At 42.9% G+C, this 26875-nt stretch overlaps 1 protein-coding gene across 2 annotated transcripts; it reads right to left on the bottom strand.

Moving 5' to 3' along the window:
• Positions 1 to 871: 871 nt before the first annotated feature.
• Positions 872 to 20291, bottom strand: Garin2 (golgi associated RAB2 interactor family member 2). Of its 2 annotated transcripts, XM_051148188.1 has the most exons (6): positions 19993 to 20291; positions 19015 to 19214; positions 16744 to 17287; positions 13153 to 13391; positions 4203 to 4231; positions 872 to 1335 (listed from the first exon to the last, which is right to left on the bottom strand). In XM_051148188.1, exons 1-6 carry the CDS (start codon positions 20155 to 20157, stop codon positions 1271 to 1273), a joined length of 1242 nt encoding a protein of 413 aa, XP_051004145.1. In that variant the 5' UTR covers positions 20158 to 20291; the 3' UTR covers positions 872 to 1270. The 2 variants fall into 2 exon arrangements, with proteins under 2 accessions (XP_051004145.1, XP_051004142.1); XM_051148185.1 differs by lacking the exon at positions 872 to 1335 and having other exon boundaries at positions 3949 to 4231.
• Positions 20292 to 26875: the final 6584 nt, after the last annotated feature.

The raw sequence follows: 26875 nt of genomic DNA, 5'->3' as shown, positions 1-26875 counted from the left end.
AAACAGCCACAACAGCCCCCTCCACGTTCTATTCCACCTCTCTGTTTGCAACTGTGCTGCGTTTGTTACTACAGCAGACATAATGATGTTCATGTTAAGAGTCAACTTAGTACAATGCTCTGAAAGGGTCATGTCCATCATTTAAATCTACAGAGACTTATCATATTGAGAACTCACCTTTAGGTCATCCAATGGGTTTCTCCATCGATTGTGACTTTTTCTGTTTTACCTGTCTTGTATGCATTCCCCCTGAGAAAGGGGGAGACAGATGAGGAACAAGGGTGAGGAAATTAAGAGGATTTGATATGAGAAGAGAGTGCCAGAGGGGAAGAGGAGCGAGAGTGAGGGACAATGAGAGAGATACCATTAGAGAAAAAGTGAGGAAGAAGGCAGGCCAGAGACTAGATAGAAAAGGGTGCCCAAGGAGAAAACTTAATTTGTATCTCAAATTCAAACGATGCCCTAACCACCTCGCCAAGTGTCGCCAAGCGTCTGTGTTCTTCCTAGCAGAGTTCACTGCGGGCTCACAAATGTAGTCCCTTCTGGGGGGCTCCCCTTCCTTTTTCTTTTTAGTTTGGGTTTCATAAGCGGGGAATGAAGCTGGATGCTTCGAGCTTCATCTGTAGTTTTCAACAGGAAGATGAAAAAGAAACAGGTGGGGTGGGCAGGAAACCGAATGGTCCATATATGATTTCCCCCCTCGTTTCTCAAACCTTTGGCTTTGGTCTCATTCTTTTTCATCCAGGAAAGATGCTGCAGCGTCACAGAAAAGCCTACCATCTGGGATTCACTACAGAGAAGGCAGAAAGGCTGAGGAGAAGGAAGCCTTGAAAGTCAAGGAAGCAGAGAGATGGAGCCAGGTCCAGAGAGACAGTCCTAGCTCGGGATCGCTACACCTTTACGTGGCCTTGCTTATAGAAACAGTGCATTTGCAGTGTCACTTTCCACAAAACACTGTGCAGAAAGAGACAGTGGTGCTTTCAAGTGCAGAGTGTGTGGGAGATGAACCGGATCCCTCTGTCCTGAATTAGCTCTGCCTAGCAGCCGGGAGAGTAAGAACTGGACAAACTCGGCACCAGGGATGCATTCTCCTCCTTTGAGCAGCATTATTATCCTGGCTTTACCTAGAAATTAGAATTGATGACACCTTCTTAGTCTTTGTTCAGACTGAGTTTAATGGAACAAGGGTTTAGGATGTGGTAGCCTTCGCCCTCTTGAGGTAAAGAGAATTAGTGATGCCAAGAGTGTGTGGAAGGAGAAAACACGGCTTTTAGAGGAAGGTGAAAACAGGGAAAGAAACGCTAATCAGCGGGAAAACTGAAAAACTATACAAGCCTAAGTAAGAAAGATGGGAAGACATGGAGAGGGAGGAAGAAAGAAAGGAGAAAGCACGTGAAAGAAAACAAACAGGGAAAACAGTTAATGCTTTGTGGGGACCTGCGTGCCACATTGTACATTGTGCCATGCTTGTGGTTCAGCAAGCTCGGCATGGACTTTCCCTACTCCTTTGCTGTACCTGTGGTTAGTCCCTGATGTCCAAGACACCCATTTCAAGCTGCCTGCTGGCCTTACAGAGATGGGCCGTCAGCAGCATAAAATATCAGCCTTTAGAATAACAAGTGTCAAAATGCCCTCCTTAGCTCAACAGCCCAGCCACACAGAGAGGACGTTAAGTGAAATTTTCACATAATGGAGAAAGTAGGGTTAGAACTAAAGCCTGGGGCCTCTGACTCAACGTCAGAGTTCAACTGCCCTTTTCAGCATTTCCTACATATCTCATGGATTTATGTGTGCTGGTCATGCTGTCCCCCAAACTGTTCCTACAGGTAGACTGACAATAACTCTGTGTGTATACACACACACACATGTGTGATGGGTACACATGTATGTAAGTGTGCACATATGTACATGTGGAGGCCAGAGAACCACCTCGGGTGTCTCTGTAGGATTTGCCCACCTTGACTTTTGGGACAGAATCTCATGGCCTTGGGTCTTGCAGATTCAGGCTGCTGATCAGTGGCTGCCAGGATCCTCCAGTCTCTGCGTAGGGGTTACTAGTGTGTACTACTATGCCCAGATTTTTACATGGCTGCTGGGGATTGAGCTGATGTCCTTATGCCTCAGCACTCTAGTGCCTGACCTATCTCCCCAGCCTCTGTCAATAAATCATCACTATTATCAGCCTCGTCACCATCACCCCACCTTTGTTGGAAGTACACATTAACTGAGTGAAATATGTAAGTGACTTTCTGACTGCATACATACGTCCTTGTCCTTCCTGAGTCTGTCAAAGTACTTCATAAGCACCATGTGCCTGGGCAGTTGAAAAACACTGTGTCTGTAGAAGTTTGTGGAACTATTAGTCACATGTAAGATAAAGACAACCATATCAGTGCTCTGCAGGAACCGGACACATCCATAGCTAACTAGTTCTGTCTCTGTGTTTAGTGACAAGTTAGTCACGGTGCCATTAGATGGACCTTTGCTTTTAGCAAACAAGGATACTTGTTTGGGTTACTTGTACAGGGTAACTCTACAGTTTCTAACAAATTTAGTGTCTTCACCTCTTTATAAAATATAGTTTGCAGTAGAAGTTGATTAGTGAAAATTCTACAAACTGAAAGGGAGAGCCTGCATTTTCTTTTAAAAATATTTTATTTTTAATCATGTGTCTATATGTGTGCATATCTGTGATAGTATATGCTGTGTGTGTGTGTGCGCGCACGCACGCATGCATGCACGTGCGCCCATAAAGGCCAGAGGCGTGAGAGCTCCTATAGCTTGAGTCACAGGCAGTTGTGAGCTGCCTAACCTAGGAGCTAGGACTCAAACCGGGATCCTCTAAAAGAGTGATACATGTTCTTAACTACTGAGTCGTCTCTCCAGCCCCAGCCTGCATTTCTCTGTGTTCTCAGCTTCACCACTGCAGTTGGAACACAGATCCCACCTTGTGGTGAAGCTCAGTGGGTGTTTTGGATACTGATGCTCAGTGCGCAGATATAAAGACAGAAAGTCCCACTTGTGCAAAACTATATTGGGCTGGAGAGGCGGCGCAGTGGTTAAGAGCACTGGTTACTATTTCAGCTCCAGCACTCGCTTCATGGCTCACAGCTGTCTGTAACTGCAGTTCCAGGATATCTGATGCCCTCCCTCTTCTGGCCTTGTCCAGAATCAGGCACACACATGGTGCACATACACACATGCAGACAAAACATTCATATTCATATGCATAAAACAAATCTTTTTAAAAAGTTATGTCTTCTGGGCTGGAGAGATGGCTCAGAGGTTAAAGAGCACTGGCTGCTCTTCCAAAGGTCCTGAGTTCAAGTCCCAGCAACCACATGGTGTCTCACAACCATCTGTAATGAGATCTGCTGCCCTCTATACATGCAGATGGAACATTATATACATAATAAATAAATAAACAAATAAACAAATAAATCTTTTAAAAAAGTTATGTCTTCTTTTTCTTTTGGTAGAACTGATTCTTAAATATGACTACAAATGTCTTCAGATATTCTTGGTTTTTTGTTTGTTTGTTTGTTTTGTTTTTTGTATTTTCTCCTCTCTACTTAAACCAAGTTAAATAGTCCTCTGTGTTCTTTCCATAGTATCCTTTTATGAACATGATGCAGCCGAGGCTGTTCCAGCTCACAGGTTAGCGAGCGGTGGCTAGAGCTGAGTCCGCAGTCAGCAAAGGGCACGGTTTCCTGTCAGCCTATATATACACGGCATCCTCTTCATCACGTGTTTGTTGTTAGAAATGAAGATGCCTGAAGACATGGGAGTATGCAACTAAGAAGTCCCTGTACCTAAACGTTAAATAAGTCACCCCACGGTGAGCTCTAGGCTAAAGACATGAGTGGGAAGAGAGGAGGAGCTGAGTGATTTTAATTTACCAAAAATACCTCCCATACAAATGTGCGCAGACAGGAGGTCCTGGTGCTGCTGTGGGTCGCATCCAGCTGTGGAGCCCGCCTTGGAGAGGATCGTGCGTAATGGCTTAGACTCGGGGAACTGGGAAGCCGGACGTGACCCGCACACGTGATAGAGTCTGAAGACTGAAGGAGTCTCTCCAGGGTGGAGGGTTTAGAATGGGGAGGCATCAGAAAGTCGGGCTGGAATCCTTTGCTCCAAGAACCCCGAGTGACCCCGGTCTACTGAAGAGGGCAACGAAATGCATCTTGGAATTTGTTCCTTACCTGAAGTATCTGATTCAGTTCTTGTACTCCTGTAAAAACAAACAGCGCATTTCAAAGAGTTGTCAGCGTGACCACAGTTATTTAGGGAAGAATAGCTTGGTCTGTGATAACTAGTCGTTTTCCAAATGCTTTGTGAGTGGTAATGGATTGTGCTTAGCAAGCCTGGACTGTTATTGATTATCCCAGGGTAAGAGTGTTTATTTACTGGTTATTCAGCTCGTGAAAGCCACAAAACCAGATTGTGTGTAATAGCATCAGGTCTGCAGTTGTTCTCATCAGCCACAGGCGCTGGCATCTCCACCACCGCCCAGCCCGCCCCCCTTGGTGGATCGCGCGAGAATCTGTTGGAGAGGTAACCTTTAGATTGCCCTGCCCAGGTAATCACACAGAGCCGGTTCTGACTCATGCGAGGGGTCAGACAGACACATTCACCTCAGCTTCTACAGTCGATCTTTCAGGAACTAAATTTAAAGAAGCAATTCTCTGAAATTTGAAAAAAAAAAAAAAAAAGATTCACACTGCTGCTCTGCCAGTAGGTCTGATGATTTAGATCGAAGGCAGAGATTAATGATAAAAATTGTTGAGAAACTGCGCAATACAAACGGAATGTGCCTTACAAAACAGGTGCAAATTAAAACAGAGCCCATTATCCTGGTCAAAGCAAAGGGTCACTGCCCATGAAGTAAATTCTTCCTCACCCTAAGACCACCCGTGACCGTGGAGAAGGGCTTGGTTCCTCTTCTTTAATCCCGCTTGGATTGAAATAGCTCGCTTTGCATTTTAAACAGTAGTGCCCGGAGAAACACAATATCCAACAAGGTCAGTTCAGCTTTTAAATACGTTTGCATTTCAAACCATTGAAAAATGCCCCTGAAATGAATAGTCTTAGGGGGAAAACACACAGAATGTATTCATCAACCTGACCCTCCAAGCTCTACAAATGCCCCTGGGATAAAGCTTTGGTGAATTTCATTCTGTTCTTAAACTATTACATCTCTCTTTTGCAATTAGCATTCTGAAATTAGACACTAGCTACTAATTTTGTTCCCAGTGCAAACAAGCAGCGAAAAGGAGCCCATGGTTTTCCAAAACTATTCCCCATTCAAATATGTCCCCCATGGGACAGACTGCAAGAGGATTACTTAGAATAAAAATTTAGTTTATTTTTCATTTATTTCTTCCTAGTAGTTAGTAGATTAATGGCAAAGACAGCTAAAAGAGAAAGCCTTAAAGAATTTAAGTCTTGCTAAATTACAATATCTTTATATTTTAAAATTTCATTATTTTGTTCACATCATTTCTAGTGGTCGTATAAGTGAAACTAACAAAACTGGAACCTACAGAGCACTTTTCATCCTGTTACCTTTGTAATTTTTTATTATTAAAAACAACAACAACAACAACAACAAACAAACAAACAAACAAAAACACCCCAAAACCCAGCAGGGCTGTGGTGTCACGTCTTTAATCCCGGCACTTGAGAGGCTGAGGCAGCCAGATCTCTGTGAGTTCGAGTTCAGCCTGGTCTACGTAGTTAAGGACAGCCAGGCTTCTATAGTGATACTCTGTCTCAAAAACCACAAAGAAGAGAGCAATAAATGTCCCTGCTCAGTTCCCTTTGAGGTGGGAGAGATGGCTCATGGGCTCAGAGCACTGGCTGTTTTTTCCAGAGAACCTAGGCTCAAGCCCAGCACCCACAGAGAGACTCACAACCATCTGTAACTCCAGGTCTAGGGAATATGATGCCCTACACCACCTGTCCCCCAGATCCCTCTCACACTCTATAGCCTTCAAGAGCAGGATCTGAGCTGCGTGGGAGGCAGAGGCAGGTGGATCTCTGAGGTTGTAGCCAGCCTGGTCTACAAAGCGAGTTCCAGACAGCAAGGGCTACACAGAGAAACCAACCAACCAACCAACCAACCAACCACAACAACATACCAAGGGTGCTGGTGAGATGGTTCAGAGGATACAAGCACCAGCTACTAAGCCTGAAAACCTGATTGGATCCCCAGACCCCACATGGTAAAAGGAGAGAACTAATTCCCACAAGCTGCCCTCTGACCTGCACACATGCATCTTGATATATTTATTCCCCACCCAACCCCACTAAATGAATAAATAATATTTAAAAATCATAAAAAAACAAAACAAAAACAATGCTGTGTGTGGTGGTGTAGGTTTTTCGTGCAGCACCTGAGAGGCAGAGGCAGGTAGATATCTGTTCAGAGCTACCTGGTCTACATAGCAAGTCCTAAGCTAGCCAGAGCTATATAGTGAGATTCAGTCTCAAACCAAACCCAACCAGGCAACAAAGAAACCTACCTGAACAAAACAATCAAGGTAGAGCACTTGCCTAGCATGTACAAGGCCTATGTTCAATCCCCAGAACTGAAGAAAAAAAAAAAAAAAAAAAAAAAAAAAGCAAAAAAGCAAATTAAGAGCTAATATAGGGAACTAGAGAGATGGCTCAGTTCCCGAGGACCTGCATTCAGTTCACAGAACTCCAGCTCCACCTTCTGCAGGCTCCATGGGCATCTGCGCTCACATGCACACAACCCCACACAGTCACACATGCACACACATACAAGTATTTTTTTTTAAAGAGCTAATCTAATGCTGAGGGAAATTTTAGGGCAATGAAATGATTCCTGTGAACTTTACGTACATGCTACATCCATTCATGAAAACCTGTAGAGCTGTTTATTGTGAGGTATGACCCTTTCATGCTGTGAATTGTAAACCCCAGCCATTTAATATCCACACATCAGTATTGGTTACATTGATTATAACATGTTAACGAGGAAGCTGGGGTGCGGGAGGGAAGTGGCCTTGGCTCCGTCTGCTCATTTGTTCTATACGTTGAAAGCTCTGCTGCAAAATAGAGTTTGTCCCTCAATTTTTTTCTGGGCATGCAACAATGTTCTTTACAAAAGGACAAAGAAAGAAGATGCTGGTTTAAACAGACTCATGAGGTTAATTTTAATTTATGGTGTGTTTGTAGGATGTTAGTGGCTGGGAATATTATGTTGTGAGAACGAAATAAAATAGAAGGGTGACACTAGTGTCTCAGCCTGACCAATAGTTACTTAGGACAAATTTTCTAAGTTGGAGGGATTCATTTATATCATTAAAGGAAAGCATCTTAGGATTTGATACTAAGCCCACACTGACATGTAGCAGCGAATGCTCTGTTTCCCACAGACTCGCACACACTGCTGTCCTGCATCGTGCCCTTTTGCCTTCCTTCTTTGTTTCTGGCCAATGGTTTCTGTTTTTCTCTCCCTTCTTTATTACCCCTTCCTCCTGTTTGTTGTTGTGAACTTTCTTCCTTTATTCGTTAGCTCATCTTTATGATCATTATTTAATTTCACTGAGGTAACTTAGAGATTTCCATCAATAACAGATGAGCAAGCAAGGCAACAGTGGTTTGCACCCCAGGTGAGGCAAGAGAATTGAGAATATAAGCAGAATTTGGGTTACATAGTAAGTCCCAGGCCAACCTGAGTTATATTGAGACTTCATGCTAAAAATACAACTATTTAACAGGTTAGGGATGTACCCTATTGGCAGAGTGCTTGCGTACCACGGAGACCCTATATTCAGCCCCATATATGTAGGGTGGTAGGACACAACGCCACCAGTTGTCCGGGGGACATTTATTGCTTTAATTGTTTTTCCACCTCTAATAGGAAAGTAGAAAATTTCCTGTGGATGATTTCCACAGTGAACCATAGTATGTACATGTATGTAGTTCCTAGTCTAGGAGAATTCCTATAAGGAAACTCCTGAGTTTGAGTTGACAGTTTTCTTTTGACTATAAAATACATATACACACCCCCACCCACACACTAAACAAACAAAGGCAACTGAAAAAAAAATTAGAAGCTCAAATATTTAGTGTAGGTGCTGAAGACCCATACCTCAATAAATGGAATTAGGAAACCTTCAAAGATGTGAAAAAGTGTGCTGTTAGCATGCGTGAGTCTCTTGGTTCCGTCCCCAGCACGCATTCCCCAAAGGTTATCAGCACAAAGTTTAACACTGACAAAGTAGATTCAAAAGCAGCTTGGAGAAGCAAAAGGAAATGTTAGACAAAGACTTACTCCGTCCTAACAGAATAAGATGGGGCAATAATATATTATTTTTAGAAGTAAAATAAACTAGAAGAAAAGGAAATTCTATCATTGCCCCAGCTCCACGGCAGAGTTCTCTGTTTTGTTGTTCACTGAAGCAACAAAAGTAATTTTCAGTGGCCAAGTGTGATCCATTCGGTTGATAGTATTTACCAGGTACCTTGTATGCATTCAGAACAAGGAATAAACAGTAAAAATAATCAAGTCCCTGTCTTTTTGATGTGCTTTATTCCAGTGGAGGAGGCAGATCATAAACAAACAAAATGTATTATGCCAGCTAGAATGTGCTGTGATTAAATCTGAGATTGCGGGAGGGACAAAGGGAGACAAAGTAGTGGTTTGAGGAAGGCAAAAAAGAAAAAGCATGGAGGGGGATACATTGGAGCAGACAACTAAAGTATTAATCTCTGAGAGAATTGAGTTCCAATCTGCCTAGTAATTACAAATATCTGTCAAATAAATCATTTTAAACATACACATGCATAATATTCTTATATACATACGACCAAAATGGGAAAACAAAAGCACTATATTTCTTAATAATTGATGACAATTCATAAAATTTCCAATTAAATTATTTCAAGACAGAAACAGTAAACTGACTCCAGAAGACAGACATATATGCTTGGGAAGTGTATGCACTGGGCGTGCAAGACGGCTCAGCACTTACCACTAGCCCTGACGGCTTCAGTTTGATCTCCCAGACCTACAAGAGGGCAGGAGAGGATCTTCTCCTCCAAGTGTCCTCTGACTTCTGTGCATGTGCATGTAGACACAGGACAACCGCGTGTAAACAAAATTAGAAAATAAAACAGACCAAGCTAAGCAGTTTCCAGCTGCTTCTCGCTGGATGTATGTCCCCTCACACTGTCCCTACATGTGGTGAGGAGCTTTACTGCAGACGGTTGATCAACCAACTGCCCATCCACACAACATATAGCCACCGTTGACTTGTAGAAGAAACACATGTCAAAGAAAACAACCGAAAGAGGAAAGTAATGTATGAGAGCAGAATGCCTCGGAGTTCAAACCGACAGACGATCCACGTGAGCGTGGAGAAGGGCTGATCAGGAAGCCACCTGCTTTAGTGACACAGCAGACACTCACTAGGAGAAGCAAATATGCAGAAGTGAGGATTTACAAGCCACAACACTGTGAAGACATATATACAAGGGGACTTATTTCTATGATGGGAAGAAGCCATGGTTTGAACATAGCTGATGGTTAACGGGTTGGTATTTGTTGTAGCTATTGATAGATAATCGATATCTCTTTTTTAAAAGAGATTTATTTTACTTATTTTTCTTAATTTACTTGTTTTACTTATTTTAATTTGTATGTGTGTGTGTTGGGGGTGGTATTTGTGCACATGTGAGTTCAGTTACCCTCAGAGTCCAGAAGAGAGCACTGAGCGAGGTTCACTATGTAACCCTGGCTGGCTGTTCAGATCAGGCTAAGAGCTCACAGAGGTCTGCCCGCCTTTACTTCCCACATGCAAGGGCGAAAGGTGTGTACCGCTGTGCTTGGCAATTAAAAATTTTTATAACATTTTATATATTTCTTTGTTCCATCATGATTGATAGAGCTATAGTTTAATATACAGTATACAGAAATATTACTGGAAATATTAATTTTTTAAAATTTTAAGTAGAATACATCTTAAATACATTTATATAATAATAATAATAATAATAATAATAATAATAATAATAATATATTTGTGTGTGTGTGTGTGTGTTGGTCAGAGATACCTTTCTGGAGTAAGGTCTCTCCTTCCACTGTTCATCTGGGAATCTAACTCGTGAATCAGGTTTGTTCAGCAAGCACTTTTTTATTTGCTGATCCATCTCACTGGCCATAGAATTTCTTTATTAAAAAAAAAAACTGTTGGATGCAGTGGGGTTGCCTGTGATCCCAACACTTAGGGCGGAGATAGAAGGAGTGTAAATTCAAGATGAGTATGAGCTACATAGTGAATTTGAGACCAGCCTGGAATATGTAGCAAGACTCAAAACAGAAACAAATTGGCTGTGGTTTGAAGCAAATTCCTTTAGCATGATTCTGAGAAACTCACTAATATATAGATGTTTTCTGTTATCCAGAATATAAGTTTTCCAGCGTGGCCAAAATGTGGTGACCATTCTGTTCTGTGTGTGAGAGAGACTGATATCAGTCCTCCTCAGTATTATACTAAGTTTGCTACATTTTGCCCACAGAGATTCTGAGATGCTAGAACTCTAAGGCCTTTATTGTCACAAGTAGGATTAACCCAGAATCTTTGTTGTTGTTGTTGTTGTTTTTTGAGGCAGGGTTTCTCTGTGGAGCCTTGGATATCCTGGACTCGCTTTGTAGACCATGCTGGCTTTGAACTCACAGTGATCCACTCCCAAGTGCTGCGATTAAATGCGTGTGCCACCATGCCCAGCTTGGCATGTTTTTGTCTGGGCTTGGAAAAAGCAAACTAACAGTTTTGAGAAATAAAATATATTTTAAAAATAAATTTCTGCCAGGTATGGTGGTACATGCCTTTAATCCCAGCACTCGGGAGACAGGGGCAGGTGGATTGCTGTGAGTTTGAGGCCAGCCTGGTCTACAAAGTGAGTCCAGGACAGCCAAGGCCATACAGAGAAATCTGGTCTCAAAAAAAAACAAAAAAAAATTTTTAAAGGAAAAAATGGCATAACCCAAATATAATACAGAGTTAAAAATAAAACTGTCCAGAAAATTTAGAAAGTGCCTTTTTTCTTTAGTGAGAATGTTGATGACTCCTGTTTCTTCAGGTTTTCAACTTATGATTGTTTTAGTTTTCCACTTTGCATTTTTACTAAAAGTCAATTACTTAATTTATTTTCTCCAAGTTTTTGTTTGTTTTGTTTTAAAGATTTATTTAGTAATTTTGCTTTTTCAGGTCAGGGTTTTTCTGTGTAGCCCTGGCTGTCCTGGAGCTGGCTTTATGTACCTGGCTGGCTTTGGACTCAGAGATCTGCCTGCCTCTGCCTCCCCAGTGCTGGCATTAACGATGTGTGCCATCATGCCTTTATTTATATTTTAATGTTATGTGTACATGTCAGTGCATGTACATATGTATGAGCACCAGGCACATGCTTGGTACCACCAGATATCAGAATAGCATGTTTGGTTTCCTGTAGCTGGATCTACCGGCTGCTGTGGAAGTCTTGGTTTATACGTAAACATGTTTTGTTTTAATCCCAGGTGTGGGATGTGGGAGCTGCTCTTGTTTGTCCACAGCTGATAACAGCCTCCTGAGAGGGCGCGTGATCTGCTGGGAACTACCTCATGCAGGGCTGTTTTCCTTGTCAGTGGGGATAAAAGCCAGACCCAAAGAGAGACTGGAGGGTCTGAGAAAGAAGAAGACCGCTTCCCCCTGCTGCTCCTGGCTGCAGCTGGTGCAGTTTGAAGAGAAGAAGTTGAGATTCTGAACTGAGCATTGACTTGCCCCAAGGAACCTGAGGATTCTAAACAGCAGGAAGCAGCTAAGGAAAACTACACCCCCTCTCCCCACTAACCTTTCTGCCTTACTTGGGGTGTTGGAAGGGATTGGGGTGGAGTAGGGAGCAAGAGATTTAAGGGGCCCAAAATAAAGATTGTTGTTTAAAAGTGCGCCAACAACAGGCAGTTATGCTTTGCCCCGTCTAGGTGTTAGGAACCAAACCAGGACCCTCTGCAAGAGCCCTAAGTGCTCTGGACTGCTGAGCCATCTCTCTAGCTCCTAATGTCTCCAAGTTTTAAAGGAAAAATTTTATGGGCTTTTCCAGTAACATTTACTATTCTGCCTATTGTTAGTTGATATGACCCCTTTAAGTTTTCGGTTTTACTCTTTCAAAAAGTCGTCATTCCAGTAGCTTACTGTTTTGTTCTTTTTGAAAAAACAAAATAACAACAAATCCATTGTTAGCACTTCAAATTACTTAGCAAATTCTAGTTAATTTCATTCCTAAGTTAATTTTTCTTATCCTGTGTATGTGGCCACAGGTACATATATAACTTCTTTCCCTCTGTTGAGCATCAAAACCCAGGGCCTTGTGTGTGCTCTGTAAATAATCTACCACAGAGCTACCCTCCCAGGCCTTCTTTTAATATATCTATTTAAAAAGCAGACAGTATCGTATCCCCCATTCTTATGGTTAGTAACTTCTCTTTTGTTTAAGATGGGGTTTGACTGTGCTCCGCAGCCTGGTCTGGAGCTCCAGGCCTGAAGGGATTCTTCTGCCTCAGCCTCCAGGGTAGCTGGGCCTACAGGCAAGTGCCACCCAGCCTAAAGCAAACATTTAGATCTGGGTTATTTTTAAATTTTACCCTAGGATGATTGTATTTTCTTGCACCTTTTCACCACGACAACACTCATGTACATTCAGTTTATAATCAGTTTGGCAATAGAGGCATTAAAATGACAAAGTCGTTATTTTTCATGTTATTGCAAGTGCAGAGATGCGTAAGGGATATATAGAAGCTCTGTAGAAGAAAATGTAGGTAAGTGTAGGGAGATAAAACTGTTCTCCGTTTTCCTAGAAGTCAACATTCCCAAATGTGAGCCCTGGGCGGCTGCTTATTTCCTAAAATGTATGCTTTTGGCGTTAAGCCAACAGCCAGAATACCAGCTGCAAAGCACAAGATGCTAGTGGAGAAACAAAAATTAGCCAAGGCTGACCCCCAAAATGGACGGCTAAGAGGTACCTCTGTCATCATTCTATCACGCTGTATCTGTGTGAAGACCTTCAGAGGCAAATGCCTGAGGTGCAGCCTGTGTGTGTGCTGGATGCCCAATAGTGCCCACCGCATTTTCCCGGGCTACTGACCTGGACTCTGTAGCTTTGAGATCTGCATTTTGAAGATCAGTCATCTGTTCCTCAGAGGCTTTATCACTCGTTCCTTTGGGCATGCTTTCCTCGCTTTTTACAGGGGTCAGAGTAGTCTGAAAACACCTTTCACCTTGGAAACTCAGGGCTGAGTCTGAGATGGTGACAGATTTCGGGGATTCTCTGAAGTCCTTCTTACTGTTTGTATCTTGAAGACACCCATGCTTCAGGACATTTTCCTTGGGGGGAAAGCAAGCAGTGGCAAGTCAGATGACGGGAGGGCATCCTGTCGAAGCGATTGCTTATGGAGCAGTTTCTGGTCGTTTCGTCCAGGCACAGGGAGTAAGGCCAGGTGACGCATAGCCGTGAGGAAGGCCCTGGCTAGGGGGTTAGCCTGTGCCACCGCAGCCTCATGCAGAACATTCAAGTCTGAGTGCCACACACCAGTGTCACCGCACACAAGACGATCAGCGTCTAATCACAACACATATCTTCGAATTACAGGCTAAGGAAGGCTTTCTAGAAATACTTTGCCACCTACTCCTCGGTCTGGTTGCTTCAGGAGCATCTTACAGGCAATGGGGGATGGGGGCTCATAACAACAACAGCAACAACAACAGCAACAACAACAATTTCATTCTTCCAAAATTACAGCCTAATCTAAAATGCAATTCTCCAAAATCCCTCTTCTCTTTTTATTGTTTCCTGTCACGTAACCCACCTCTCCAGGTCTCTCAGTGACCATATCAGAGTGGTCAAAATGCCTCATGTGGGCCTTAGTACAACCAGTCAGAGACCTCCACCAGTGTCTCTAATATTCCTCATGTCTGCCCTCTCCTCACACAGCCACTACTTGGTCCATTCTAGTCCTGTTGGACCTAGTGGTACATGCCTGCGGTTCCTGAGCTGGAGGATTGCAAATTCAAAGACAATCTGGGCTACTATAGCAAGACCATGTCATTAAAAACGGTGATAAACTATTTGGATATTCCCTATTTGAAGTATTTTCCTATAGCATAGGGAACAGAATTCAGAGGAGTACTTAAGGTATAAAGAAACTGCACATACTCCCTCGATGTAGAGACAAACTGCCACTCACAGTATGTGTTTGTTTGTTTGTGCTGTTTCTTTTGTATGTCTGTGTATGCACATGTGTGTTCAAATGCATGTCCATATGTGTGCATGTGCTTGTGGAGGTCAGACATCTACACAGGCATCTTCTCTAACTCTTAATCTTATTTTTTGAGAGAGTTTCTAGATGGGACTTAAGCCTTACTAACTAGGTCAGGTGAGCTAGTCAGTGAGCCCTAGGGAATCTGTCCACCCGTGTCTCCTGGGTGCTGGGATTGCAAGTGTGTGCTACCGTGGCCAGCATTTTATGTGGGTGCCGAGGATCAGACTTAGGCCCTCAGGGCTGAGCAGCAAGCAATTTATCAACTGAGCCGTCTCCCCAGTCTCTATTTTTTCTTTTGGTATGCATATATCAATGGACTTTTATATCCAAGAGATTATATTATTTCCTCCCCCCTCATTTGTATATAACGAACATCTTTTCAGGCCAAGAAACATTTTTGAACAATTTTAGCAAGTACACAACACTAATTTGTCTAACAGACTTTTGCTATGAGCTTGACAGATACTATGGGGGCCCCTCAGCACTTGCTCTTGGCCGTTGCCTTGGCTGACCTAGGCAGACATCTAGGGTGTTCTCAGGCTTTCATTACTTCGCTACTACAGGCCTGGTGTGGATCTGGGATGATTAACATCTTTTGTGTGTGTGTGTAGTGCTGTGGGTTGAACCCAAGGCCTGTGTGCACCAAGCACACACTGTGTCACTGAGCTATAGCCCCAACCCATGAGTCACATCTTTGAGGCTAACTCTTCATTTCTGTTAGAGGGTATAAATAATGTTGTTTTTTTTTTTTTTTTTTTTTTTACTAAATGTGCATACGTGTTTTTCCTACATGTATGTCTGTGTGAGGGTATTGGATCCCCTGGAGCTGAAGTTACAGATGGTTGAGAGCTGCTATGTGGGTGCTGGGAATTGACCCTAAGTTCTTTTAACCGCTGAGCCATACCTTCAGCCCTGGGTATAAATAGTTTAACAGTTCTTGGTTCATAATCATTTCAAGAATGTTTGGCCAATTCTCATACTGCAGATCTCCCCAGCCCCCTCCCCACTTTACCTTTACTGCTATTCACTATTTTTATTGTTTATTCTCAGTTACCTGGGTTAAATTAGGGGGAGGACATTAGATGGGGAAAGAGGAGGCGTTTGTCATCTGGCACACTGCTGCACAGCCCGTGAGGAGCACCATATCGTACACACACCCACAACACAGTAACTACAGACACAGACGAGAGGTTATTGCTTATGAGTGGTTTTTTTTTGTGAAATGTCTGTCCTCAATCATTGCCTCATTTGTATCAAGGATCTAGTGAAGACTTTTCACTAGTTGTCTTCAAAACTGATCTATCTCCGTAATCCATCATGCCACCAGATTAATATATTTTAAAATATTTTTCTCGGGCTGGAGAGATGGCTCAGAGGTTAAGAGCACTGGCTGCTCTTCCAAAGGTCCTGAGTTCAATTCCCAGCAACCACATGGTGGCTCACAACCATTTGTAATGAGATCTCTCACCCTCTTCTGTGCAAGTGTACAAGGAGGCAGAACACTGTATACATAATAAATAAATCTTTACAAAAATATTTTTCTCTTCTCTCTCATCCATCCATCCCTCCCTCCCTCCCTCCTTCCCTCTCTCTCCGTCCTCTCTCTCTTTTTCCTCTCTCTCTCTCCCCTCCTCCCTTCTCTCTCTCTCTGTGTGTACATATCAGGGGAGACATGTGTTCTGGTGCCTGTGGAAGCCAAAAGGGGCGTCAGATCCCCTGGAGGTGGAGCTATAGGCAGTTGTGAGCTGTGGGTGTGGGTTCTAGGAGCTGAACTTGGGTCTTCTGGAAGGACAGGAAGTGCTTTCTATTGCTGATCCATCTCTTCAACCCACCAGTTTGATCTGTAAAGAGCTCAGTTACTTAATGTGTGCCAAGTTCCCACTTCCTACTGTGGCACTCAAGGTTTGCAAGTGACTTTCATAGTTCTCTCTCTCTCTCCTCTCTCTCTCTCTCTCTCTCTCTCTCTCTCTCTCTCTCTCTCTCTCTCTCTCTCTCTCTTTTCTTTTTGTACTTCTTGGCCTTTTCTAAAGTCATTAACTTTTTTATTGTCTAATTTCTGCCCTCACCTTTTCTTACTGAATTATCAGCCCATCCTTACATTTAAGTATAAAATAGCCATTTTATTATATTGATGCTCTCGCTTTAGGAGTGATGACGCTGCCCCCCTGTGCAGGTTTGGTGATTTAGCCAGCCATGTATGTGATGCGCAGAAGGTTAAGATTCTAACCCAGGCCTTGTGATCAACACTATTTCAGGGAACATCTTATGACTTATTCTGGGCTCAGGGATTCAGTTCATTGTTAAAATCATGTTACTGTGAGTTGGTGCCCCAGTATTTCATCACCAGTGTTATCTTAAGACTTGGCTACAGCTCCCATGTTTGACCATTAAAGAATGAAGTCTCCCACAGCACATACCTTTTCCTCTTGCTTGGCATTCATTATGTCATCATTTTCAAATACTACTGTGACCCCAAAGGCATTTGTGGCCTCTTTGGCTTCTGTGACTTCTGTGACTTCCGTGACAATTTTTATATCTGGAACCTCTGTGATCTCATTTTCCGGAATATCTGTCACATCAGTGACATCTGTGACACCAGTGGCATCTGTAAATTCTGAGGAGTCTGCACTATCCATGCTGCTAGGAGAGCACATGCGTATGTGCGAGTGGATAGCCTGCAGCTCTGCGAAAGTGGTAAAGTCCATGATGTCCACGGAGCCTGTGATGTCTGTGCTGTTTGTGATTTCTGAGAGGCTTGAGACCTCTGATACTTTGGAAATTCTGGCTTTCTCCTGATTCAAGAGGGAGATGAGGTCCACCCACTGAGAAAATACGATATCCTGTTTGTATGAAGGAGCACAGAGCTGTAAATAGTATGCCCTGCCATTTATCAGCTTTGCTTTGAGTTGCATGTTCTTAACGCTGTGCACAGAAAGGGTCACAAACTGCAGAGGAATAAACCTACGGATAAATGCAGATGTAATGTCATACAAAAACCTGGTTGGAGACCTATAAAAAGACTTACCCGGCTTGGAGAATGAGACAGACAATGGTCTTGTGTCTTAGACAGGTGTGAGTGGAAGCTCCTGAGAGCCATCTTATCTTAGCCATGGGTCTAAGACTCTGGTGTTACTAACTGATCAGAATGTCATTTATCATGAGAAACTGCCCATCCTAATTAATCCTGAAAGTGAGGCTAGTGAGATGGCTCACCAGGTAAAGGTGCCTATAGCCAAGCTCAATGACCTGGTAAAGGACAGACTGATTCTAAAAACTTGTCTTCTGATATTGGACACACACACACAGACACACGCATAAAGACACACACACAGACATACACACACACACACAGACACACACACACACAGACACACTAAAATAAAACAAAAGATAATGTAAACAAAGTTGAAGCTTGGGTATCTAGGGATTCAAATTAAACTACGTTGAGATTTCATATCATTCCCTAATGGTTGCTACCATGAAGAAAACAGCAGATGCCGGCAGTGATGCAGGGAGGAAACGGAAAGCCTTGCCTGCTGTTGGCATGGTGTAAGTTAGTGTAGTATGGAGTCTTCGTGGAGGCCGCTCTAACTACGCTCCTGGGCATGTCATCACAGGGGTACCTGCTAACCCATGGCTTTCAGGGCACTGGCCACCACAGGAAGTTACGGAACCAGACCAGGTACACAATGGAGCTTTATTCAATCCATAAGGAATAATGAAAATGTCTGAAACTAGACATCATATTAAATGAACTAAGCCAGGTTCAGAAAGACAAAAGTAACATTGCTTCTCTCATGAGGAATCTGGACTTTAAAAAAGAAGTTGGGGAGACAAAGTGCAAGCCTAGTGGCCTGAATTTGGATTCTCAGAACAGGTAAAAGCCAGGCACAGTAATGCAAGCATCTGTAATCTGAGCTTGCCCTTACTGGGAAATGGGAAGTGGAGATAGGAAAATTGCTGGAAGCTCCTGGACTAGCTAGTCTGGTGTCACAGCAGTGAACGAGAGAGGGCCTGTCTGAGCAAGATAGAAGACCGATGACTGACACCTGCAGTTACCCTCTGACCTCCACATGTACGCATGGATGCATATGCACAGTCAGTCTCAGTCTCTTTCCTCTCTCTCTCTCTCTCTCTCTCTCACACACACACACACACACACACAAATATGGTTACACAAACCTAAAGAGTGTATAATGAAGGATGACTGTGGTCAAGGTTCTTAATGCACATATATGAAAACATACATATATTTCATATGTACGTGATATTTGGAAATGTCATAATGAAACCCATTATTTTGTAAAATATATAGTGACGAAATTGTCTAAAACTGGGGCTTACATTAGGTTACTTGCTCAAGATCATAGACTGAGCTAGTGACTGAGATGAGGTCAGAATGAATTCTGACTGAAGTGGGGCTACTGTGGGGAGGAAAAACATGCTCTTGCGAGGCTGTCTATTGAATCTTAGTGCACATTACTTTAGCTGTTTTTAAAAACTTAATTGTCAGTGTGACTGCTGATGTCATAAGCCATTGTCTGGATGCTCTTGGAGACACCCTGCATCATTTGAGAAAGTCATGCGATGAGCTCCTCAAGAATGCTTGCTCATCAGCATTTTCACTTCCAGCCCTACAAGGCTATGGTTCTCCAAGAGATCACTGCTCTCCTGCCCTTGCAACTCACCTGGTGAGCACCAGATTCTCTGTAGAGGGAGATGTCAGGAGGCTTTTAAAGAGGGGTTCTGGTTCTTTTCGAGCTTCTGGTGTTAGATGTGCCAACAGCATCATATTGGGGGTCTTGAGGATGGGATTGGAAGAACAGATGCCTACGGTCACCCAGTTCGCTCGGTTATGCAGGTAAATAGATTCACCTCTCCGACTGACCTGAATGCAGAGAGCAGGAAAGGAGTTTCTAGGGACAAGGCATGGATCTAGTACCATTGCCTTCTGCAGCAGTTAAGGGAGGTCAGAAAACAAGGGGGAAGTGAACTATGGCACATCCACCCCCTTTCAGAACCAGCATATAAGATTAATTTTAACCCTTAGCTTTTCTCTGGTGGTGGTTTACTTGGCCCTAGGGACTGAACCCAGGGCTTTGTGCATGGTAGGCAAAGGCTCTTCCCATTGGCCCCATTTCCAGCCACAGTGTTTTTTTTTTAAATATAGGTCTAGGGGCTGGAGTAATAGCTCAGCTGTTAGGAGCACTTGCTGTTCTTACAGAGGACTTGGGTTCAATTACCAGCATCTATATGGTGGCTCACGACCATCTATAGGCTTATACATGGTGCAAAACATATATGCAGGAAAAATATAAAATAAATACATGCAATTTTAAATGTTAAAACTATAAGAAATTATTTGAATTCCTTTTTGTGACAGTATGTTCTAAAGATCATTTTGTGTAACATCACGATTATGTTAGAATGACAATTATAGCGGAATCAGGACACAATTCTCGCCTACGGATTTGTTGGGAACATCTGCAGTGAATTTCCCTCTAACACTCATCATTTCAGGCTGTTTAAAGTTACAATACTGTTCCCTTTAGTAATATCCCACTGTCCCTCATCACACTTACACAATTATCTTCTCAACCTTTCACTGTCTTTGAGAAAATTAAATATGGAAGTTACTAGAACCTAATAGAGAATGCGTTATTTACCTGAATGAAATTGCTCTCCAGTATGGGAGGAGACACAAAGGGGGCGTACTCTCCTCCGTTCAATATATTCTTAGCATGCCCTAGACTGTGAGACTGTAGGCTGTGGAGGGCGTTGTGATCATCTAGCGGCTTCTTGTTCTTCTTCATCATGCTGATATGGAACATCAGGAAAGTGAGAGAATGGAAAACAAATTAACGACCACACAGAGATGGCCATAGTTACACTGCCTCTTTTTAGTTATTAACTGAGAAAGTTCTTTTAAAATCAAAATCTGTAATATGCTTGACTCCATGCCAGGCATTATGGGTACATACAAAGTAATGGCTTATACTTTCGGGGGCGACGGGCAGTAAGTAAGCAGAAAAGTTGTCTGGTAGCACAGACACCAGCCATAAAGAGTGATGGGATATTTGGCTAGAAAACTAGGGTGGGAAGGAAGGCAACACATGCCTCCTCTACCAAACCATTGTTTTCCATCTTCCTAAGTCACCATGGAGGGATCACATGCCCTATTGTGTAAGGATATCAAAACTGCATTAAAGAGTACGTCCACACCTCGCACATGACTGAGCCGTAGCTCTTGTTAGGGAGGTAAACGGCAGGATAGCTAGTCAATGACAGTTCATTCCTGGCTACAGAACTCAGGCTCTCCTTCTATGAAAACAGCTTCAACACAACACGGTGATTCTGTATCATTGACTTCACCTTTTGTCCATCAAAAATGATTGTAAGAAGAAAAGCAGAACCCATGAATTTATGTGTACAATCATTGAAAAGAGTATTCTTTCTACTTAAATACACATTTCTGTTAAGAATTTATGCAAAGAGCCAAAAGCTAAATGATAGCAACCACCACCGAGCAGTAAGGAAGTGTGAGTCACAGTTACAGTCACTCCTATAGTCCAAGAAAGCTGCTAAATTCTGAGCTTGTCTTAGGGCACGTCCTTTCAAAGCTCCGCCTCTCATTCAAGCACACCTTGGCTGGCCACAGCAAGCCTTAGGATTCTAGTTCTTAGCACGGTTTCTCCTGGCAGGCTTTCTACTGTTAGCAACCCAGTGGCTCCATTTGTAATTTCTTAGAATACGTTCACAATGAAGATAAAAATCAGTCAGGATGAGCCAGAGAGTGAAGAGACTGAAAGATTGAAACAGCCCAGAAGTTAACCACTGAGCTATGGCCTCAGCATACCAGCCTACAGAAGCTAAACCGAAAAAACAGCAAGACTCCCCCCAAAAAAGTATATTCATAGAAAAAGAAAGCAAAAACAATCCTCACCATCACTTAAAATAGAGTTGACGAGAATGAAAAATTAATTAGTGCTTTTATGGGGGTAAGTAATAAAGGTTTTGCACGCCCTGTCTCATTTAATCATTTAAGTTGGACTATGCTCATAGACCATGCAGCTAAGGTGTAGAAAGAGAAAGTAACTTTGCCATCATCATACAGTTGGTACCTAATAAACTAGGATTCAGATCCTCGTATCCTGACTGGAGGAGCTCATGCAAGTGGCTTGGAAAGGTAGGTGTGGGAGTGGCAAGAGCGAAGCCGCTTGGCCTAATGGGAAGAAAAGAAAAGGGCAGGAGGAAAGAATACAGAACACGCCCCCTTTCCTTCCTGTTCCCTTCTTTTCCTAAACAATTTGGCCCTGATGCATTGGTGGGACAGAGAGAGGTAGGAGAAGGGGTGCGGATGCTCCCCCAAAGCGAAAGAAGGCAGAACAGTTTCCATCGCTTACTGTCACCACCCGTCAGCTCGGGGTCTCTTATCAGTCCACACGTCTCTCATAGAGAAGCTTGTCAAGATGCTGGTGAGACAGCTCATGCTGCCGGGCATGGCAACCCGGGTTTCTCCTCAGAACCCTCAGGGTAGAAGCAGAGAACTCACTCCTACTTGTAGTCCTCTGGCCTTCATACACATGAGTAAATGTAATAACAATCTTAAGTTGGTCGTTGTAGAAAGTATCCTGGCACATGGACTCTTCAGGAGAAAGGGAAAGCTTGTAAACAGTAGTAGGTAGAAGAGGAAGAGCGGGGGTGGGGGGGGGAGGAGAGCAGCAGGAGGGATGATCAAGAGCAATGTGACCGCGCAGCTGCCCACAGTCACATCTTACCTCACCTCAAGGCCACGGCACAGTGCTGTGTTGGGAATGAAGTTTATAACTCACTTCAGCTTGAACTTCTTCCTTTTCATGATGGAGCTTTTGTGACAAATGCAGAGAAGAGGGTGTTACACAGAGGATGCTGAGTTAGTTCACTTCTATAACTTTACTCATACGTTGAGGTCTGAGCCTTTGAGTCCTGTAGCTATGGCAGATGGGTTCTAAAGATTGGACCATGAGAGCTTCGAGGTAGTAATGAGTTCACCTACCAGTGGGTGGCGTTATTGTGTGGTGGTGACAACTTGAGAGGTTGGGCCAATTAGATGGAGTAGACCACAGGGAATGTGTTAGGGAGCTCTTGTTCTTTCTATTTCTTGTTCTTTTTCTCTCTCCAACCACCATGAAGGCAAGCCTCTTTGCTTCATTACTGTATCTGGGAGTCATCATTAGGCTATGATGTTTGAACCCAGCTGCTGCTGCTGCTGTTTCTCATTCACCATGGTCTGTGTGTGTGTGTGTGTGTGTGTGTGTGCGTGTGTGTGTGTGTGTATGTGTGGCTATGTGCTATTTGCTTATGTATGTGTTGACGTGTGTATGAGAAGGTAGGCACATATAACAGGGTTTCTCACTGAAGGTGGGGCTCACTGATTCAGGCACACTTGCGAGACAGCAGGACTTAGGACTGTGGTTCTCAACCTTCCTAATGCTGTGACCCTTGAAATACAGTTATTCATGATGTGGGTGACACCCCAACCACAAAAATTATTCCATTGCTACTGTTATGAATTGTAATGTAAGCATCTGATATACAGGATATCTGATGTGACCCCCAAAGGGGTGGTGGATCCATAGGTTGAGAACCCATGCCTTAGGACCTTCCTGCCTCTGCCTCTCTGGCAAGTACTTTACTGACTAAGCCATTTTCCCCAGACACCTCATCATGGTCTCATGTGACTGGAACCCAAGTTAGTAATTGATCTGAAGCTGCCACTATGGCCAAGGAAGATATAAGGTAACAAGGCAAAGGAAGTCATAGATTGCGGTACCTGGGTGTAGTTAACCACTATGAAAACTGTGTTCCTGTGGGTAGTTGAAGCTTTTTGTTGACAGCTTCTGTTAAGATTAAGAAAGTTCAGGACAAAAGTAGCAGGATTATCAGGGGCTTGGAAGGCCTCAGAGTAAGTGAGGTGGCTCAGCTGTTCAAGATGCTGAGGACGTGAGTTGATTCCTGGGACCCACATGGTGGAAGGAGAGAAGTGACACTCAGAAGTTATCTTCTTACCCCTACATGCACACCATGGTGAGTGTGCATGCACACAGGACACACAGTAAAAAAAAAAAAAAATCAAATGTGTAGATAATAGGACAGAAGAGCCGCGAATAGATATTGGGTGGGGAAATTCAAAGTGAGTATTGTGTTGTGTAAGTGCCATTTTTCTTTCCTCTCTTTTCCTTTCTTCTTTCTTTCAGTGGTTTATGGTATTTTAAAATATCTTAAACCTGAGGAAATAAAGCACTCAATTCTTGCTCATTCAGAGCTGGATGATGGAGTATGCATCTTTGAAACAAAAATCACTCCAAGAAAGTGAAAACATCACTTGTTAGAGGTGTATCTTATATTTGTATATACTTGCTAATCAGTAGTTGCCACATTGCCACTAGGACCAGGAATGTTCCTCCCCAGTGCAGTCACTGCGGCCCCTATGACCCCCTCCATTTAAGAAGAGCGGCTGTGTAGATGGCTCCATGAATGCGTGCTTGCTTTAACAGTCTCTAGCACCACGTAAAAAGCTGGCCGAGGTGGTGCGCACTGTAACTCCAGTGCTGTGACTACGAGAAGGAAGATCTGCAGAGCTTGAAGGCTAGCCAGCCTAGCCAAGTGGCAAGCTTCTGGCTCAGTGAGAAACCCTGTATCAAAGGAGCAAGGCAGAGAGAAACACAGGACGGCACCTGACTCCGCCTCCAACCTCTGCATGCACAGCCATGGCCATAGGCACCTGTACACTCAGGTGCATCGAACACACACATGCACACACATGCAAAGTAAAAGTAATAAACAATTTAAAAACAATCCCACTTGATAGATGATATCCCAGGGGAGCAGGTTTATCTAGGAATTCAGGACACGGAGAAAACAAGGAAGGAAGGATTGGGAGGCGCCCATGGGGGAGTCTTGCCTCAGGACACAGAGAAGACAAGGAAGGAAAGATTGGGAGGCACCCACGGGGGAGTCTTGCCTCAGGACATGGAGAAGACAAGGAAGAAAGGATTGGGAGGTGCCCACGGGGGAGTCTTGCCTCTTATCTCTAGAGTCATTAAAAAAATAAAAGTGAGGTCAGTGGAAGAACGGAAAACGTTCCAACCTTTTAGAGCATCTTGGATGTGAAGCAGGTTTTTTTTTGTTGTTGTTGTTTGTTCTATAAAATTTGAGCTGAAATTACTTTGACATTTTTGTGTTATTTTATTGAATTTTAAGTAGATTTTTAAATTTTTATTTTATTATTTAATAAAATTTCATTACATGATTTCCTCCTCCTCTTCACGCCTATTCTCCCAGTTAGACGGCTGTTGATTACCAGCAAGATACTAGTGCCACTGTTTTGCCTTTAGGGGCACCTTGCCAAGCTGGTCACTGTTGTGGCTCATAGGCATCACATCGGGTAATCCTACTGATTGTCTTCCTCCCTTGCATGTATAGCACCTCTGGCACTATTAAAGCTAGTCTTCAGGGGAAGCTTTTGGGCCAGATATGGCTCTAATCTTCTGAGTCCTGTATCCAAAGTGCTTGGTATCTTCAGGAACAAGGACTCATCTTCAACTTCTGGGAGGGCAACCAAGGGCAGCAGCAATAGTCTATATTATTTTAGGAGAGACTCTTGGACTCCCTGGAACCAAAAGCTGGCACAAAGGTTATATCGAGTACTGGGGTTTTTGTTAGCCTATGGATCTTCTGGGGGAGCATCATATGTGGCACGACTTCATTTAACACACACACACACACACACACACACACACAGGCATTGCATGTATTTTTAGGTAAATATAATCCCCTATGTTTTTTCAAACATTTCTAGTATTATGTTTTTAATATCACTAAAATTAGATTTTATGTATATGAATGTTTTGCCTACACATATGTATATGCACTATGTGCACATCTGACGCCTATAAATGTCAGAAAAGGGCATTGGATTCCCTGGAATTGTGAGCCACCACCTGAGTCTTGGCAACCAAACCCAGGTCCCCTGCAAGAACAAGAGCACTAACTACTGAGCTATTTCCCCAGAGAAACAGCCTGTTTAGACAGTTTTGGCCCCTTCCCCCATACTAGTGCACCCCATCAATGGTTCATTAAATGACTAAATGGATTATTTACTATGTTCACCTTCACTACCTGGAGATGCAGTAAGATTTTGGCCTCTAGTTTTACACATAGGTCTTTACTTAGTTACACATGATAATTAAAATGTCCCTATAACATTAAACATTAAAAAGTGGCAGTTATGAATTACAGTGTAGGGCTGTTAGAAGCATCACAATCCATTGTAGGATATACCCAACATAATGGTGCATAGTTGTTAAACTGATGACTAAAAAGTAATTTTCCATTAAAAAGAATGGATGGGTTCAGAGTTATAGTCCCATAAATTTTCTGTATTCTGTTCTGTTTCCTTGAGGTGGGGTTACCTTACAAGAGAACCCTGGCCGCTTAGCCAATTAATAGCACTTATCAAGTGCTATTCATTTTTGTTTTGCAGTTGGACGTGGTGGTGTAATCCTAGCACCACTGAGACGGATGTAGAGGGAACAAGAATATTTCGCCAGCTTGGACTCCAGAATAGTTCTAAATTGTGTGAGATTAAATGCTAATGACAGTTTTGTTTTCAGAATAGTTTTTATCTCTAGATCATTTTGTTGTCACTTTTGAGTGATGCTTTCACTACATTGCTAATCTCCTGAACTTGGTTTCTGCCTAAGGTTCCTGAGGGCTGAAAAAGACACACCACTGTGTCCAGCTTGCATCAGTTTTAAAATGGCTTTAGTGAGAAATCCCATCCAGTTCCCTTAAAGGTTACAAACGCAATGGCTTTTAGTATATTTACATTCTTGTAACAATCACTATAACCTAATTTAGAAAAATTTCTTCATTATCTATGGATATAGTTTTAATAATTGTAGATGCAAACTATGAACTGTGCCTCCATGGTGGTGGTACATCATCTGTGGCTGTAGCCTGCCAGAGTGAGGGGGTGACCATGGTCTTTCTGTTGACAAGGTGGAACAGAGAGCTGTGATCAGTAAAATGTGCATTATTTATCATAGTGGGCCAAGCATTTGTAGATTTCACATACATATTTAAAACAACAAAATAAACCTTATTTAAATAAATTGTGAGAGTTCAAAAGTATCATTTTATTGACATTAAAGATGGTGAAATCTAGAATATAAAACAAAAATAAGCATGAATATTAGTTTAGCCACGGTCATCACTGAGTAATGCATATGTAATGTAATTTCAATACCTTCGTGTTAAGTAATGTGTAATTAAAACAGAGGAGCAGAGCCGGTAACTGGTGTGCTTCACTGTGTGCGCTTCATGGATGTGCAGATTACTTTGTTCTTCTGGAGTCATGTGTACTGTGTGTGGTAGTGCACACCTGAAACACACCTGTAACCACAGGTCTTGGAAGGCAGAGAATCAGGGATGTAATGTTCTCAACCATATAAGTTTGAGGTCAGCCTTGGGCTACCTGAAACTGTCTCAAAAACAAAAACAAACAAA

Source organism: Acomys russatus, chromosome 1 (genome assembly GCF_903995435.1).
Source record: "Acomys russatus chromosome 1, mAcoRus1.1, whole genome shotgun sequence".
Lineage (NCBI taxonomy): Eukaryota > Metazoa > Chordata > Mammalia > Rodentia > Muridae > Acomys > Acomys russatus.
The sequence above is the reverse complement of the archived record's forward strand: the minus strand, read 5'-3'. Positions and strand labels throughout refer to the sequence as shown.